The following is an 18207-nucleotide window of genomic DNA, read 5'->3' as shown; positions in this document are numbered from 1 at the left end:
CTTCAAATGGAGACAATGAGCGTCAATTTACTCATTTCAAACTCATTTAGGCACGATGAACCCTATTCAGTTTGTAGCTGGGTTTATTGACAGGCCTACTGGTGGATCACTAAATGGGAAGAATTCAAAGGAACAGGTCTCCCACTTGATCGGAGTACAGAAAGGGGGAAAATAAAGACACGTGAGCCAGTCCATTTTGAAAGAGGAGTCTACAAGCTTCAAGCCTTAAGCTTAAGATGCAAGAGGTCAGCTTTGGCAGTTAAAAGTTTTCTAGAAAGGGAAGTACTTTAATGTCAAAATCAAGTTAATCAGCTCACAAAATGGCAGGTCAAGTGGTTTGTTATTTTTTCTAATTTTTTGAAGCGAGAAGTGAGGTTGAGTAAAGAGAGTGACAATTACTTACGGCTGAAAAATCATGTATGAGACCAGGAACTCATTAATGTCTTCTTTCGTCAACTCGCTGAAGTAATTTGGTCTGCTGGCAATCTGCTCTTTAAAGAACTTTTTAGAAAAACAACGAATCTGTAAATGGCATAAGCAGCGTCAATATGTTGATGAAATAAGCAAGGGAGATATTGCTAACATAGCTAATACTCAAACGATCTGTAACATTTTTGAATATATCGTAATGTTTTCGACTGTCTATAGTGTATCTTGAACTTTAGGATGTTGAATAAGCAATATTTTTTCACTCAAAAGAATAACACGAGCAGTGTTTTTTCAAATTCATTCATGGGATGTGGGCATGGCTGGCAAGGCCAGCATTTATTACCCATCCCTAAATGTCCTTAACTGAGTGGCTTGCTAGGCCATTTTAGAGAGCAGTTAAGAGTCAACCACATTGCTGTGGGTCTGAGTCACATATGGGCCAGAACAGTTAAGGACGGCAGATTTTGTTCTCTGAGGGACATTAGTGAACCAGGTGGGTTTTTACATGGTCACCGTCACCATTACTGATATTAGCTTTTTATTCCAGATTTTATTCATTAACTGAATTTACATTCCCCAGGTGCCAAGGTGTCATTTGAACTCACGTCCCCTGATCATTTGGCCTGCCCTCTGGATTACTAGTCCAGTAATATAACCACTATGCTATCGTTCTTCAGCAGTGCGATATATGTTTAAGGAAACGTTTCATAGTAAAAAATTTTATTGGGGAAATAGTTCATCACAGTAATGCATATGCTCTGAGAAGTATTCCACAAATCAACACTGGGCGATCTTCAAATTCTCATAGAAATTTAGAAACATAGAAATTTACAGCGCAGAAGGAGGCCATTTCGGCCCATCGTGTCTGCGCCGACTGACAAAGAGCTGCACGGTCCTCAGTCAGCAGCCCTTATGTGATAGACATATCTTACTGCAGTAACAATCTGACCTAGTGATCACCATTCAGTTCTCTTTCAGCACTACATAACCTCACAGAAACTTGTCACAGGGTGAATGTGAAGAAAGTAAGCTGGGCTACACTGAGGAGAAGCATTTGGTGACTGGGAGGCCAAGTTGGTGACACTGAGGAAGGGCAGTTGGTGACCCTGCGGGTCTCTGTGTGGAGAAGAAGCTGGGTGATCTTCCAGGGAGGAGAGATGTGTGACATTGTGGAGAGGAAGCTGGGTGACTCTATTTAGTTTAAAGAATAGCTATCACATTGTGGTCATTTCTTTATCAGAGTAATATTTCATGAATAAACTTTAAGGTTGTGACCCAAGTGCATCTATTAGAAAGGGGTCAAGGGGGAATTGGTGATCATGTTTTAAAAATAAACACAGAATAAAACTGGTTATATTGGGCCCAAGTTTCGAGCCGCACCTAGAACGGCGCAGTCCCGACCTGGACGCCCGTTTTTCGCGCCACAAAGTGCGCCTAAAAAAACCCTCCAGATTCTCCACCTCTCTGCAGGTCCTCTGGCCCTCGGCGCAGCGCAGCAGGAGCTGTAGGGGGCGGAGCCAGGTCCCTGCGCCGAAAACAGTGCCGGGACCTCTGCACATGCGCGCTACAGTGGGCATGCAAGTGCAATAGCTCCAGGCACCCAAAACTGTGTGGGAGGGGCCCGAAGCACGCAGCCTCTAGCCCTGGCCGAATGGCCGCACTGGGGCTGCGTGAATAAGGCTCCTCCCACGGCCAGCTCCTGCTTCCTCCCGACCCGACTCGACTCCCGCTTTCCGCCTCCGGACCGTACCCGACCCGACACCCGCTTCCCCCCCCCCGCCCCCGCCCCCGGACCAGACCCGACACCTGCCTGCCCGCCCCCCCCCCCACCCGCCCCCGGACCGGACCCGACACCAGCTCCCCTCACCCCCCCCCCACCGCCTCCGAACCGGACCCGACACCTGCTTCCCCCCCCCCCGCCCCCGGACCGGACCCGACATCCGCTCCCCCGCACCCAACCCCCCCCGCCCCCGGACTGGATCCGACCTGACCTCCCTCCCCCCAACCTGACCTCCCTCCCCCCCACCTGACCTCCCTCCCCCCCACCTGACCTCCCTCCCCCTGACCTGACCTCCCTCTCCCTCACTCCCTCCCTCCCCCCGAACCGAACCAACCTCCCTCCCACCACCCCCCCCCCGACCCGACCCAACGCCACCTACCTGTAAATCTGGTGCTGGGGACAGGCCCTGCCCGAAGTCTCGGGCCCGGCCCATTCAGCCTCCCTCCCCCTTCTCCTTCCCCCCGCCATCACCTTTCCCCCCCCATCTCCTTTCTCCCCCTTCCCCCCCCTCCCCCCTTCTCCTCCATCCCTCCCCTTCTCCCCATCCCTCCCCTTCTCCCCCATCCCTCCCACTTCTCCCCCATCCCGCCCCCTTCTCCCCCATCCCTCCCCCTTCCCTCCCTCTGCTCCCCCCTCTCTCCCTCTACCCCCCTCCTCCCCCTCCCTTCGCTGTCAGAAACACAGACACTGACAGACAGAGAATGAGAGACACACACAGACAGACAGAGAGATAGAGACACTGACAGAGACACACTGAGGGGGCATCCCAGCATGCTGTTGGAGGGCTCCCAGTGCTGCAGTCGGTAAGTAGAAAATGTTTTATTTATTGATTTTTTTTTGATTGATTTATTGGTTGATTTATTGATGTATTTATCATTTATTATTGATGATGGCTCTTTATTTGTAAAACTGAAGTATTTAATGTTTGTAAACTTCCCTTTAAACACCCCCCCCCACCATTCCCTACGCCTGATTTGTAACCTACGCCTGATTTTCTAAAATGTAGACAAGGTTTTTTTGAGCGTACAAAAATCTTCACTTACTCCATTCTAAGTTAGTTTGGAGTAAGTTTTCACTCACGAAACTTTGAAAACAGGCGTAAGTGGCCGGACACGCCCCCTTTTGAAAAAAAAATTCTGTTCCAAAGTGAAACTGTTCTAACTGACTAGAACTGGAGCATACTAAATGACGAGAATTCCGATTTCTAAGATACTCCGTTCTACACCAGTTGCTCCTAAAAATCAGGAGCAAATCATGTGGAAACTTGGGGCCATGGTACTGATGCAATGAAGGGCACTGTTCTGCCAAGTGTAACCTGTTCTCCTTGGGTATGGTAGCATAGTGGTCTAGTAATCCAGAGGCCTGGACTAATGATCTGGGGACATGAGTTCAAATCCCACCATGGCAGGTGGGGAATTTTAAAACAATCTAAAATAGAAAGCTAGTATCAGTAATGGTGTCCATGAAAATACCAGATTGCCATAAAAACCCATTTGTTTCACTATTGTCCTGTAGGGAAGGAAATCTGCTGTCCTTACCCAGTCTAGGCCTATATGTGACTCCAGACCCACAGCAATGTGATTGACTCTTAACTGCCCTCTGAAATGGCCTAGCAAGCCACTCAGTTTTATGATGGCAAATCACCACCGCCTTCTCAAAGGCAATTAGAGATGGACAATAAACACTAGCCTTGCCAGTGATGTCCACATCCCATGAACAAATAGATCTTTATTAAAAATTAAGGATGTGATGTGTACAGAATTACCATGACCAAATGGCAGACTTATAACAAATGTTTAGACCTCAGCTCAGGTGGTGGTAGGAACACTTTAATTGTCATAAGTACCCTTGAATAGAGAGGGGGGAAAATCAGTTCGGGTCTTTAATCCTGACTATTATCCAATGACTTGTGCTGGGTAGTGGTCTGATGTAAGGTTAAGATCAGCTTACGATGCTACATTCTAATATCTTGCTGACACACTGGCTGCACTCAATGTTACAAATCTGGCACTACCATAGACACCTTTCTGGGTATAGTGGTATCGGTTGCTTCTTTAAATGGTCTGAGCACGTTTAGTTTATGGAAATTAACTCCCACTGCCCTATATCTACTTGTGTAGCAGAGGAACCCAGGAATGTAATAATGAAACTCCCTTGTCATCTGGACTGGATTTCCATGTCTTCGCACATGTAATTCTTTTATTCACAACTCAGCATGGGGCTATCTTGTGAAACGAACCTTGTGGGAAAGCTTCTGCTAAAAAAGCATATATCTTAACGTTGCTCATGTCGAAATCCTATCTCTGACAACACGGCCAAAGACTCCCGAACCATGACATTCACGCTTGAAGAAGTGCCATCTGGGAAAAGTAGTGTCCAGCTAGCCTAGAACCGTACTGCAGCATGACGTAATGCCTTCACGAAAGAAGAGGGAAAAATTGGCCAAGGTGGAAAAAATTCAAATGTTAATCTGGAAGGATCAAATGGTGAAGAGAGCAGGCTGACATCTGTGAACATACACAGGGGCGGGGGAGAGGGAGGACCCAGAAATGTCTCACTTAAGTGCTTCCAGGATATCTAACTGTACAAGCACACAGTAGCTGGTTTATGTTGGAAATTGCGGTAAAATGGGGTTAAATGAAGTAGAGTGAGAGGAGGCACATGTGGAGGAGCATAAACATCGACATATATCAGTTGGTCTAAGTAACCTGTTTCTGTGCTGTAAATTCGATATAATCTGATCATGCGAACTTGGCTAGTAGAATTTATAGACATAAAGTTACCTGATTACTAGAAACAAGGGGATTGTTCGCTAATGCCTTCACCACATCAGGTTTCAGTGAGTTAATGAAGCTGCATGGTATTCCTTTGACAACAATCTTCAGTTTACTTCAACAAGAAATAGAAAAATATATTTAATAATAACAAAAATGAGCACTGACAGCTCATGTTTCTACCTTGATATTAAGAAATTAATTTATATTTTGATGCAATAAGCATTTTAAAGGTTTAATAACATCTGCCACAAAATCAATTTCAAATACTAATTTCAAAGTTATTGGAATCGCAAGAATATATCCAATGAGTGCTGATGCTTTGAATCTTCAGTAATGTATATAGTAATGTACAGGCAACACAATAGCAAGTATGTATGGCAAATACCTACAAAATTAGCATCATTTTTCTCTGAGTTATTAAGAACCACAAACCCTCGAAGCAATAATTAGTTCAGTGAAATGTTGTAATTTGTAAGCTTGGTTCAGTTGGTAGCTCTCTCACCTCCGGCGATGATGATTGTGTGTTTAAGCAATGTACCTAATGTTTGAACTCATAATCTAAGGGCTGGATTTTCGTGGGGTTCGCAACTGGGTTTTCATCGCGGTTTGACATTCCGCGGCGAAAACCCGGTCGCAAAGCCCGGGCAGGATTCTCGGCTCCTTGTTTGCTGCGGCGAGGGGACGTACCACCAGGGAGAGCTGCGCCAGACATGTAACGGTGCGGTTTGCGTTACCGTCCGCAGTTACCTTCCGACCCGTACGCCGCGCCCAGAACAGCGACAGGCAAAACCTGTCGGTACAGTCCTGCCAGCAGTGGTAAGTTAGAAAACCTGTAAAAAAGGGGAAGTTAAAATTTTCATTTTTTAATTTTTTTTGCAGCAATTAGTTAGTTAAGGGTCTTGGTAATGTTTTTGGATTGTTTTTTTTTTTTTTTAAATTCTTCCGCCCAAGGCCTCTTTTGCAGCGCAAACAACGCTGCACTAAAGTTGGCGAAACTCGCGTTTTGCGCCGCAAATAATAATGGGTCACCTCCCTTTGCGATGTACCCCTGACACAGACCCCAAAGGCTGAAAGTTCGGCCTAAAATCGGTAGCACAGCGAAAACGGTAATTTTCACATATCCTTACCATTTTCGCCCAAAAACCCCGAAAGCTGAAAATCCAGCCGAATGTTGTTACACTAGTGTAACGCTGAAGGAGTGCTGCACTGTTGGAGGTGCTGTGCTTCAGCCAAGATTTTAAGCTACTGCCTTGTCTCCCTGCTCATGTGGTTGTGATGAACGTTAAAGATTCCTTTGGTACTATTTGAGAGAAAGGAGTTCTCCTGGCTTCTTTAAGCTGCAGTATCCTCAAAGCAGCATAACTGGTCAGCCGTATTATTGCTGTCTGTGGAACCTTGCTCTGCACATAATGGCAGCCAACACAATAACAGTCAATACACGCCAAAGTAATTTACTGCATAAGGAAGGGTTCAATATGTTTTTGACAAGGCAGTATGTGCAAATACTTCAAGCTTTTCTTCATCTTTAAGCTTGGATGAATTTTGCATTATTTAAAGCATATATAATCAACTGTGAAATAAAAATAACTTACCAAGTACTCTTAGCCCTAACAACTAATGATTTCTTGAACAAGTCCTTCAAAATAATAAATCTCAAAGTCAAGCTTGAAAATTATTTGGCTCACCTGATATTTTTAACATCCTTGAGTTGGTCTTTAATACGATTAATTAGAGTGACAGACTGAAATCAGAAAGAAAGTAAGTTAGCTTCAGGAAAGGGAGAATCATACAGAAAAATGTTCAATTCAGAATAAAAATTTGCTGACATCCTCCCCTTCAAACTAACTGTGTGGAATATATCAGAGGAATAATTCCTCTGGGCACCATCCAGAGCAATAGCATAACCGTGTAATAATTTCAGAAGAGAACTTTGCAATTTTTTTAGTAATAGCAAACAGAAAAAATCTACACAAACTCATTGATAAGGCCTAGAGGAATTGTCCCAATGCCTAGCAGCATTTTAAACAGATTATTAGAACATCCCGAATGCAAAGATTATGTACTTTCCCAACTGGCTACTTTGTCACTTAAAGTTTCATAGCAAGGCCTTGTGTACTAGGTAAACCAAGATACATATCGCAAAACTGAGTTTCAGGCAGTTTAATGGCTCTTTGAAGTCAGAATTGGCATGTTAGTTGTGTGTAGAATTTGGACAGCTGTCGCTTTTCTGTTGCTGCATTCCCCCTACTGTGCGCATTTGTGGTTCAATCTCTTACCTGACCCTTGTTCCAAGGTTTGTTCTTGCTCAAGAAGTCTAAAGTGATGTTGTCAGCATTTTTCAGTTTGTCTACTGGAATTTGTGAGACCAGTGATTCTGGAAGTAATCCCAGAACTGAATCAATTTTCACTGACTTCAAGATCTGTATAATTAAAACAAATCCTTTTAGTTCATTTTTCTGTGATTAGGGATCGTGCTTACATTGAAGAGCTAGTCAAACGTATATTCAAGTACTTAATCACCGTGAGAGGAACAGCTGCACAGGACTCCCCCTGTTTCTAATGGCTATGTCCACAACAAAAATGGATTCACGTGTTTCCAACATGCTGATCGTGTTCTGATGACGCAAGAGGACCAAGTCTCTGTGATCCTCTTGCTCATCAGATGCACAGCAATTTCTAGGCCAATGTCTTACAAAACGCTTATTAGAAAAATTCAGGCGGATGTTATAAGAGGAGAATTAGCTTCGAGGGTAGAATGTTGATTTAAGGGCAGGAAACAAAACATTAGGGTAAATGCGTGTTGCTCAGACTGGACGATGGTTGGTAGTGTTCCCTAAGAGTCAGTGCTGGGTCCAGTTTTGTTCTCGGTGAATATAAATGATTCACACTTAGGCATGTGGAACAGTCTCGAAAATTACCGGTGACCTAAAAGTAGGCAGTTTTCAAAAAGCAAGGAGGACTGTAAAAGAATTAAGAAAGACACAGAGGCAGTTTAGCAAAATGGACAAACAGGTAGCAGATAAAAACCAGAAAGTAATATATTGTTAGAAAAAACAATGATCAGGGGAACACATTTAATGGAAAGATGCTGAGAGCTGTGGATGAATAGAGAGACTTAAGTGTTCAAATACATCATTTGCTGAAAATGTGATGTTAGTAAATAAAGCCACAAAAAGGAAAACAGAATTTTAGGACATAGAGTACAAGAGTAACAAAGTAATGGTAAATTTGTACAGCCCATTGATTAGTGTAATGAGCAGCTTTGGAAGCCCAATTATTGAAAGGACATTAAAACCATTGAAAGCATGCATGTTGCTTCATCAGAATGACAGCGAGGGATTGGAAACTAGAGTGATGAGAAATAACTTGAGATACTGGCCTATTTTCACTGGAACAGAAAAGGAGACTTAATAGAGATTTTTAAAATGATGATGGGTTTTGATAGGGCTAGTGGAGACTGACTATTTCCTCTTGGTAAGGAGATGAAATGACTTTAAAATTGTTACTGAGATTGAGGAGAGATGTTAGGAGAATTTTCTTTATACAAAGTGTTGTTGGAAAATGGAATGTTTAGCCCCACAGAGTAATAGAGGCAGAGACCATTTGATCTTTTAAAAGAAAATTGGCTATTGGAGCAGTGGGATTAGTTTAGGATAATTCTATCAGTGAGCTGGCTGAAACATGATGCACCAAATAGCCTCCTGCTGTGCTGTAGATTTCAATAGTTCTAGATGTAAAAAGAGAGGTTGAAGGCTAAGAGAGAAAGGTTACTTATCTGATGATCAATATACCGATTATCTTTTCAAATATTTGTAGCAAGCTGATAATGAAAGAACATTTCTTTGAAGAACATAATTTTCTTATGGCTTGTCATTATAACAGGCAAGTTCAGGTTTATTTGATTATTGGAACTCATTTGCTGCATGTTAATTGTTTGGATAATCAGTCTTAACAAGTACTATCTCCAACGTCTCACGGATCGAACTACCTCGAGAAATGCATTCTTTCAATAATAAAAACTATACAAAGACTTGCCGCTTTCATGATAGACTTCTTCTGCACTGGCAACATGGCTTTCGGGGACTCTGCCACATCCTCTTGAGAAAAGGCATTTAGGAGTGCTTGGCCTTTGAACTTATTAAATATCTTTGCACCAACACCAGAGACCAAAATACCCAGATTTTTCAAATTATCAGCTGTGACCTGCAGAAGAGAACACAAATAAATATTATTTCAAATATAATGCTCATACCCAGTAAAAATAACATTTTCAAATACTGGAACAGAGCACATTTGCTTGCAATAGTATAAATTATTCAGTTAGAGTTGAGGATGAAACTATTTAAGTAACAGATTTCTATCATTGCAATGTTTTTCAGACACCACCTTCTGTCATGTACTGGCTCCTTCATACGGAATTACATTAAAGGCCATTTGTTACCTCATTAATAATTTTCTACAATATTTTGTCTTTCTGTCAGAATATCTAGGTGCATCTTCTGAGTTCGGTCAGATGAAATGCTTTGGGATACCTTGATGATTTGAAGGGCATCATATAAATGCCAGTTTCTTTATTTTCTGTGACACAATGCCAATCATGCCAGTTTCATTTGACTGTTTGAAAGGCTTGAGGGAGGAGCCAAGCTATTTTGACACAAAAATAGCCCTTGTGATCTGTTCAGTTATATTTGATCTGCGTATATTCAAATGCAGTTGATAACTGAAGAGAGAAAGAAAGACTTGCATTTATATAGCTCCTTTCATGACCTCAGGACATCTCAAAGTGCTTTAAAGTCAATGAACTATTTTTGAAGTGTAGTCACTGTTGCAATGTGCGTAGCACAGCAGCCAATTTGCGCACAGCAAGATACCACAAACAGCATTGTGATAATGACCAGATAATCTATTTGAGTGATGTTGGTTGAGGGATATTGGCCGGCACACCATGGAGAACTCCCCTGCTTTTCTTTGATTAATGTCATGGAATCATCAGTCCACCTGAGAGGGCAGAGGAGGCCCACGGTTTAACACATCATCCAAAAGATTGCAACTCCGACAGTACTTCAGTACTGCCCTGGAGTGTCAGCCTAGATTTTGTGCTGGAATGGGGCTTTGAACCCAAACCCTCTGAACCAGAGGCGAGAGTGCTATTCAAAGTATAGTAAGTCCCAGTCACTATTTTTAGAGATATTTAAGGATCTGTAGTTGTTTGAATCATGATGTTTGGTTGGAGTCCTCAAATGAATATTCAAAGCCATAATTTACTCTCACAGTGGTAATAAAAAAATAATAAAGGAATCATTATATACATAAAAGTATTCTATAAAAGAACAACTTAGCATTTGATTGTGATACGTTTTATTGTATTATCATTGAGTAGGTAGAAGGATTTCTCCTCTAAATATATATATGTATTAGATCAATGTTAATTATCCCCATGTTCCTCTTTAGTAAAATACATTTGTTTAATAATTTAAACTTGAAATGAATTCTGAAGTTGTGATTCTCTATGGCTTGTTGAAAATGGAGGAGATTCTAAGAAGGTATGGGATAATTCTAGTTGCTAAAAACAATGAATGGAAAAAGTCTCTGTTTGTTATCCTGGACACATTATTAAGGCCAAAATGCTTGAAGACCCAGGAATTGGGATTCATATTTGAAAATAATCTAAAATACAAAAGTCAAAAAATAAGAGTAAAAGGGTAGAAAAGATCCAAAAATATTACAATCATTATCAACTTATACACAGGAAATTCTCAAAATGTACAACAGGCCAATCAGCATCAGAAATAAAGGTAGACTATGTTTTATATGTACCTTTTACTCAAATTCTGATTAAGTATTACACCCAAACTACAAATCAATCTTTCAGATGTTGACCAGCAATCAGAACTGAATTCAGAACTTTCTTTTTTATATTATCCTGACAAGGAAAGTTCATCAGATTGATGTAGTGACGTAATATACACATTAAGAGCATGCATTTTAATCATTGCTACTCACGTTTTTAACTTTCTGGTACTTTTTGACAAGGACCTTGATTTGGCCTTTGGACCAACCTTTCACTTTCTTCAGTTCATCAAGTGCATCTGCAACTGCCGCATCCGAGAGGTTGGACACTTGATTGGCATTAAGTCCGATCACAGAAGCTCCCAGCTTTTTTAACCCTTCACCATTCAAAGTGCTGACATTAATATTCTTCACTAGCATTTCGTAGATCTGCAGAAACATGTCTGTGTTAAATAACTGAGCAGAAAATACTTCATGAGTTCCCTTGGCAGGGATTTGAAAACTGCATTTGCTCTCAAATAAAGTGCGGCATATACACAAGATGGACACAGGGGGCTGATTTTAATGGCAAAGGCGGGTTGGGAGCGGGCAGGCTCCGAAACGATTGGGAAACCTGGCAGAATTTAGCGGCAGGGCCTGATTTGGATTGAAAGCCTGTGTTTACCACCTGCAGCCAGCCAGATTGGGAGGCTGGCTGGCTCCAGGCGGGTAGGCCTGCGGCACTAGGCCGCAGAAAGGAGGGAGGGAGCGATTATATGGGGGCTGGTGGGGGGGCGTGGGGGGGGATGGTGGAGGAGCATGGGGGTGGTGGGGAGGTCTGAAGAGGATCGGGAGCTGGCCAGAGAAGACCCAGGGTGGGTCTGAAGTGATCGGGGGCTGGGAGCAGCATGGGGTGGGGGGAATCTGAAGGAATTGGGGGCTAGGAGGAGAATAGGGGGTGGGGTGCAGGAAGGCGGGGAGGGGGATCTGAAGTGGTCGGGGGCCAGGAGCAGCTCAGAGTGGGGGGGTAGGGGGGAATCTGAAGGGACCGGGAGCAGCACGGAGGGTGGGGTGGGGGTGTCGGGTGAGAATCAGGGGCAGGGAACAGCACAGGGAGGTCGGACCAGAGGAGTGGAGGGGGGATGGTGGGGGGGGGGAAATCAGAGGCCTGGAAGGGGGTTGGGAAATTGGAGGCCTGTGTAGGAGGATTGGTGGCCTGTGAGAGGGGAGGGGGAGTGGGGGTCTTTGATCTCAGGGGATGGGTTAGGTAGGGGACCCTGAATCACTTGCCGCCTGGATCCAGCAGTCCTTGTCTTGCTTTAGCTGCTGGGTTTCACTTAAAGCAGAGGCTTCCAGCCTCATTACAATATTTATATAGAGAACAAGTCTCTGAGAAATGGATTGGAGGCCCATCCCCATCCCGCCTCCGTTAAAACCGGAAGTGGATGGAGTGGAGGCGGGTTCAGGTCACAATTCAGATTTTTAACACTTTAACTTCCCACCTGACCCCAACCCACCCTTTTTCTTCAGTTTAAAATCCCCCCCACAGTGAGTCTAAAGAAACAATTGGAGAAGGGTATACCATTGGTCTCCAAGTGCTTGAAGTATCTCATATCATATACACACCTTCCTTAAATTCCTTGTGCAGTTGAGCAGTTTGTTCTTCAAAGCCTCCACTGCTTCCATTTCGAGTAATTTCAGCTGTTTGTCAGGGTAGAAACACGCTAGCTGACCAAGTCTGCGGATAAGGGAGGGAGAGAAAAGTTTGAATTACACCCTGAATGTGATTTAAATTTGATTTAAAAATGTTTTAATCCTTTTTTGTCGGTAATCGGTATGTAAAATTAATTAGAAATCAAATCGGCAACATATTGTAAAATTGTGAGCAGTTTTACTTATGACCCAAACCCGTTTCTTTTCATATAAATTATGATAATAATGTACATCATTCAAGAATAACGTTTATGATAAATTCGAGGAATTTTCACGGTCTAGGTTCTTGGACTTTGAATCATTTGAACATGTTCCGTTATACAGTACTTGACACATACTGTGGCTATTCTCTGAGATTTAGGGACCCCAACCTTCTTGTTGCACAGCAGCAGGAAGGAATCATAATCTGGGCAAGGAGGCATGAATTAGGGCAGAAGCCAGTTATGTCAGGTCCTGGCACATGTCTGCGTCCAACACAATTTCTACTGGGGCTGGGGCAGGTTATAAGAGGCAAATGATGGAAATATGACATAATTCTCATTCGCACGGTAACTGTTTAACGTACAAATGCAGATTCATTTGCTGATATTCTAGGTTTGATGGTGGTGCCTGGCTCTGATAGCTAGGCGATTTGCAGCTACCTCAAATGAATTGTTTGCATTGCTGTGCGCGGGGCATCACTTTCATGTCAAAGTGGCAACCTTTTTGTTTTTGAGAAGGGGAAGATCTCCAAGAGCCATGGATCACTCCTGTCACAAAACAACTAGTATTTATGTAGCGCCTTTAACGTAGTAAAACGTCCCAAGGTGCTTCAGAGGAATGTTATAAGACAGAAATGTGACAGCGAGCCACATAAGAAGAAATTACGGCAGCTGACCAAAAGCTTAGTCAAAGAGGTAGGTAGGTTTTAAGGAGTGTCTTAAACGAGGAAAGAGAGGTAGAGAGGCAGAGAGGTTTAGGGAGTGAGTTCCAGAGCTTAGGGCCTAGGTAGCTGAAGGCATGGCTGCCGATGATTGAGCGATTATAATCAGCGATGCTCAAGAGGGCAGGATTTGAGGAGCGCCATTATCTCAGGGAGTTGTAAGGCTGAAGGAGATTACAGAGATAGGGAGGGGCGAGGCTATGGAGGGATTTGTAAACAAACATGAGAATTTTGAAATCGAGGTGTAGCTTAACCAGAGCCAATGTAGGTCAGCGAGCACAGGGGTGATGGGTGAGTTAGGACATGGGCAGCCAAGTTTTGGATGACCACAAGTTTATATAGGGTAGAATGTGGGAGGCCAGCCAGGAGTGTGATGGAGTAGTCAAGTCTAGAGGTAACAAAGGCATGGATGAGGGCTTCAGCAGCAGGTGAGCTGAGGCAGGGGCGGAAACGGGCGATGTAATGGAGGTGGAAATAGACGGTTTTAGTTATGACGTGGATATGTGGTTGAAGATCACTTCAGGATCAAATATGACACCAAGGTTGCAAACAGTCTGGTTCAGCTTCAGACAGATGCTAGGGAGAGGGATAGAGTCAGTGGCTAGGGAACAGAGTTTGTGGCAGGGACCAAAGACAATGGCTTCAGTCTTCTCAATATTTAATTGGAGAAAATTTCTGCTCATCCAGCACTGGATGTCAGATAAGCAGTCTGACAATTTAGAGACTGTGGAGGGGTCGAGAGTAGTGTCCGTGAGGTAGAGCTGGGCGTCGTCAGCGTACATGTGGAAACTGACGCCGTGTTTTCGGATGATGTCACCAAGGGGCAGCATATAGATGAGAAATAGGAGGGGGCCAAGGACAGATCCTTGGGGGAAACCAAAAGTAACAACGCGGGAGTGGGAAGAAAAGCCATTGCAAGTGATTTTCTGGTTACAATTAGATAGATAAGAATGGAACCAGGCAAGTGTAGTCCCACCCAGCTGGATGGTGGTGGAGAGGAGTTGGAGGAGGATGGAGTGGTCAACTGTGACAAAGGCTGCAGACAGGTCCAGAAGGATGAGGAGGGGTTGTTTACCTTTTTTCACAGTTACAAAGGATGTCATTTGTGACTTTGATGAGAGCCATTTTGGTACTGTGGCAGGAGTGGAAGGGATTCAAACATGGAGTTCCGTGAAAGATGGGCACGGATTTGGGAGGTGTCAACACATTCAAGGAATTTAGAGAGAAAAGAGAGGTTGAAGATAGGGCGGTAGCTAGTAAGCACAGATGGGTCAAGGGTTGTTTTTTTGGGGAGAGAGATAATGATGGCAGATTTGAAGGAGACGAGGACAGTAGCTGAGGAGAGAGAACCGTTAACAATATCAGCTAACATGGGACCCAGAAAAGGAAGCTTGGTGGTCAGCAGTTTAGTGGGAATAGGGTCAAGGAAGCAGGAACTGGGTCTCATGGACAAGATGAGTGAGGAGAAGTAAAGCGGGGAGAACCGAGAGAAATTGGAGAAAGATGCGAGTTCGGGGCTAGGGCAGGGAGAACCTTAGAGGAAGTTTGGCCCAGTGGGCTAGGGGAAGGAAGGGAAATGGCAGAGGCAGCTGATCTATTGGTCTCAATCTTAGAGGCAAAGAATTCCATGAGCTCCTCGCACTTGTTGTTGGAGGTGGATCAAATCATATGCAAGTGAGGTGCTGATGCATTTCAATGAGAATTATCTCGCATTATCTCGATGTGTGTTTGTAAATAGAAGTGGAGAAAAACATTGTGTCAAACATTTTTTCATGAAGTCAGTGTCCCTTTAAATGCCCTGGTCTGGTAAAAGTTACTAGATTGTCGTTTGTTAATGCTTTAAACTAAAAATGTCCAACATCCTTACTTGGCAATTACTGTTTCATTCTTGATGTCAACATTGTCACATTCATCAAGTCCTTTGAGGAAAATGCGAGCTTGCACAGGTGTGAGATCATGCAGCTTATCCAAAAGGTCAGAGGAGGTATTGAAAAGCTGACAAATCTGTAAATAGTCACATTTGACATATATTAGGCAAAATTGATACTCTAAATGGCTCAAACAGAATACAAAATTACATTTTGAGCAAAGAGGCCAAACGTTGATTTGCTTCAATTACTCATTCCCTAGATGGAAATCCCAAGATCACTGTGAAGAACTACTACCTGTAATGAGTGGCTCATGGGATTTGTTTAACCACCACTAAATTTGCCTAAATAAGGCTCCAAGGACAATGGCAAGAGCAGGATCCACATGCACAGTTCAAAGTAAGACAGAGGTTAACTTTTGTATCATAGAGGTACATGCAGGTTAATCATTTAATATAGTGAAGAAGAAGAAGAAGAAAACCTGGAAGGGAAATGTTAAAAGATTAAATACATGTTTTATTTATTAGGATAGGAGTTGGGGCAATTTAATGGCGTAGATATGGAAACAGCAATTGTTGGTATACCACATGTTAAAATGAAAAACAGTACGTTAAGAAATTATAATTGGGTGTCAATGCATTTTAAATATTAACTATTTCATCTCCCATGGCAAGTCAAAACCAAGTCGTCTTTAGGTGAAGTGGGATTAGATGATAGCGGATAATTGGACCAGGCTTGCACATGTAATTCAGTTCCTATATTGTAAAGTTATGCATTCTGTCCTCATTTCTATTATAAATTCCTATATGTACATTTATATAAACTGCCAATAATAACTTGTCACATTGTAATTACATCCTCCTGCCAGCGGTGGCAGTGCAGCACCTCCACTGGAGGGAGGATGTAATTGCACACAAGTTTTACATAGGTAGTTTCCATTAAAAATGTGGATATAAGAATTTATAATGGAGAAACCTGGCAGGAAGTGTATGCAGATGGAAGATTTTTAATATATTCCTAGCTGCTCTTCCGTCACATTGCATACGGGAAATCAAGACCAAATGCCTGCCCCCCCCTTACCACCCGCCCCCTACCCCGACCATTGCTAATCATTCTCGTTCCCCATTTAAACATCATTTGCTCCCTTTCCCACTGGGTGGTATTTCAGGCAAACCCCACTGTACAACATTTCCTCAGCTCAATTGAGCAGCTTTTAAAGTAGCTTAATCCCTGTCCACTGAGCAGCATTGTGCCTCTCTTCCCTCATGCATCCTACCCTCACCACCAATCCCCCGCCCTTCCCCCCCACCGCCCCGCGCATCAGAACAGTGGTGCAAACGAAGGTAAATGCAGCCATATTTCCACCAATCGTTCATTGAGCAGCTCTTTGGATTCTTGCTTTGGCTCTCTCTACTCTCTCTACCACCACCTGGTTTCTAATCTCCCATTGATGATTATCTCAGCCCCTTACCCTTGAGCGGCACTGAGGTCCCCGAAATCCCCTCAAACTGAGCAGCACTTTGACCCAGATTTTGGCCTTGCAGGACAATGAGCCGATCCGGACCGTGCCTGTATCCCACCCCCCCCCCCCCCGCCCACTTTGCAGGACAATGAGCCGATCCAGACCGTGCCTGTCCCCCACACCCCCGCCCAATTTGCAGAACATTGGCCCTGAAATTCCGGCCTCCCCGGGTCTGTACGGAGTCTGTACGGGAAGGCATCGCAAAAGCCGGTTTTCTGCGTGCACAATGTGCATATGCCGAAAACCGTCTTTTCCGATCTGTCAAGTTCTGGGCTTGACAGATCCAACGCATCTCGGGAGCGAGGCCATTTGCATGGGCAAGATTGCAGTATTTGCCCATCTCTTGCCCAGCGAATGGCCTTAAAACTCTTGCACCTGGTAAAAGCAGGTGTTTAGCCTACTTGTACCAGTGTAAGACTTTTAAAACATACAAAAACATACAAAAATAAAATTTTAAAAACACATTTTAATGTTAAAAGCCCTGCCCACTAAGGTAAATTTATTTTAAACCATAATTAAAAAACTTTTAAAAAATCAGAAAAATATCTTTTTTTCTAAGACACTTATTAACTTTAATGTAAATTAATGTTAAATATGTAAATTCTTTTTCTACTTTTCATTTGTGTTTGGGCGGCGGGGGGTGTTTCTCAATAATAATGGGAACTCCTACTGACGGAGATCCCATTATTATGAATGGGAAAATACTTTAACTGGATTGGCTGCCCAGTGCCATGTGACTCCAGCTCCAGCATACGGCCGTCCCGACGTGCACGCACTTCGATGCGCAGGGAGAGGAGGCCTCAGGACCAGGATCGCTGGTGGGCACAGCAGGATAAGGTAGGTGCGCATCATTTTAACCATTTTCTGTTGAGCACCCGTGAGAAGTAGAAGGCCGAGATTTCAGGGCCATTAACTTGATCCAGATCATGTCCCACCCTCCCCCTCCCCCCGCTCCACTTTGCTGGACAATTAGCCAATCCAGGCCCCATACTGAGTAGAAAAATAGTTGCTGGCCCACAGCCTTCCTCTTTCATAGAGCATCAAAATGGGCAGTGAGAAATTGTTCCACCACTTGTCGTCTAAAAACCCTTCATCATTTCTTCCCCGACCCTTCTCCTCTTCCAGCCCTCCACCTTCCTCATTGAACCCCTCCTCTCGTCTCACTCTCTCCCCTTCTCTCCCTTTCCTCCCCTCCTCTCTACTATCCTCCCCACCGCCTTCCTTCTTCACTTCACTCCCTCCCCTAATATGCATTGCAGATATAGATGACGTTTAATACAGATTAATAGAAAATTCTTAACATGGATACTGTTCACAAATCATTACAACTGTATGTTGATTTACTGCAGCTTTGAGAGATCTGAGAAGCAGAAATGCTAAAACTGATAAAACATGTGTCATAGAGGTTGGGGGATGGGGGATTCACG

The 18207-nt window shown here is 43.6% G+C and overlaps 1 protein-coding gene across 3 annotated transcripts in view; it reads right to left on the bottom strand.

Annotated features, from left to right (window-relative positions):
- The window catches only part of LOC139275890 (otoancorin-like), a 98866-nt gene that overhangs the window by 55926 nt on the left and 24733 nt on the right, over positions 1–18207 (bottom strand). For all 3 annotated transcript variants that reach the window (XM_070893112.1, XM_070893111.1, XM_070893113.1), the window contains exons 7-14: positions 15258–15394; positions 12382–12493; positions 10990–11205; positions 9022–9189; positions 7263–7406; positions 6672–6727; positions 4993–5098; positions 404–522 (exon numbers count right to left, since the gene is read on the bottom strand). In XM_070893112.1, the coding sequence (XP_070749213.1) occupies positions 404–522; positions 4993–5098; positions 6672–6727; positions 7263–7406; positions 9022–9189; positions 10990–11205; positions 12382–12493; positions 15258–15394 (1058 nt within the window). The remainder of the gene's footprint in view (positions 1–403; positions 523–4992; positions 5099–6671; positions 6728–7262; positions 7407–9021; positions 9190–10989; positions 11206–12381; positions 12494–15257; positions 15395–18207) is intronic.

The sequence above is a fragment of the Pristiophorus japonicus genome, chromosome 11 (assembly GCF_044704955.1).
Source record: "Pristiophorus japonicus isolate sPriJap1 chromosome 11, sPriJap1.hap1, whole genome shotgun sequence".
In the NCBI taxonomy this organism is placed as follows: Eukaryota; Metazoa; Chordata; class Chondrichthyes; family Pristiophoridae; genus Pristiophorus; species Pristiophorus japonicus.
Note: the sequence above shows the minus strand (reverse complement) of the source record. Positions and strands in the feature narration are given on the sequence as shown.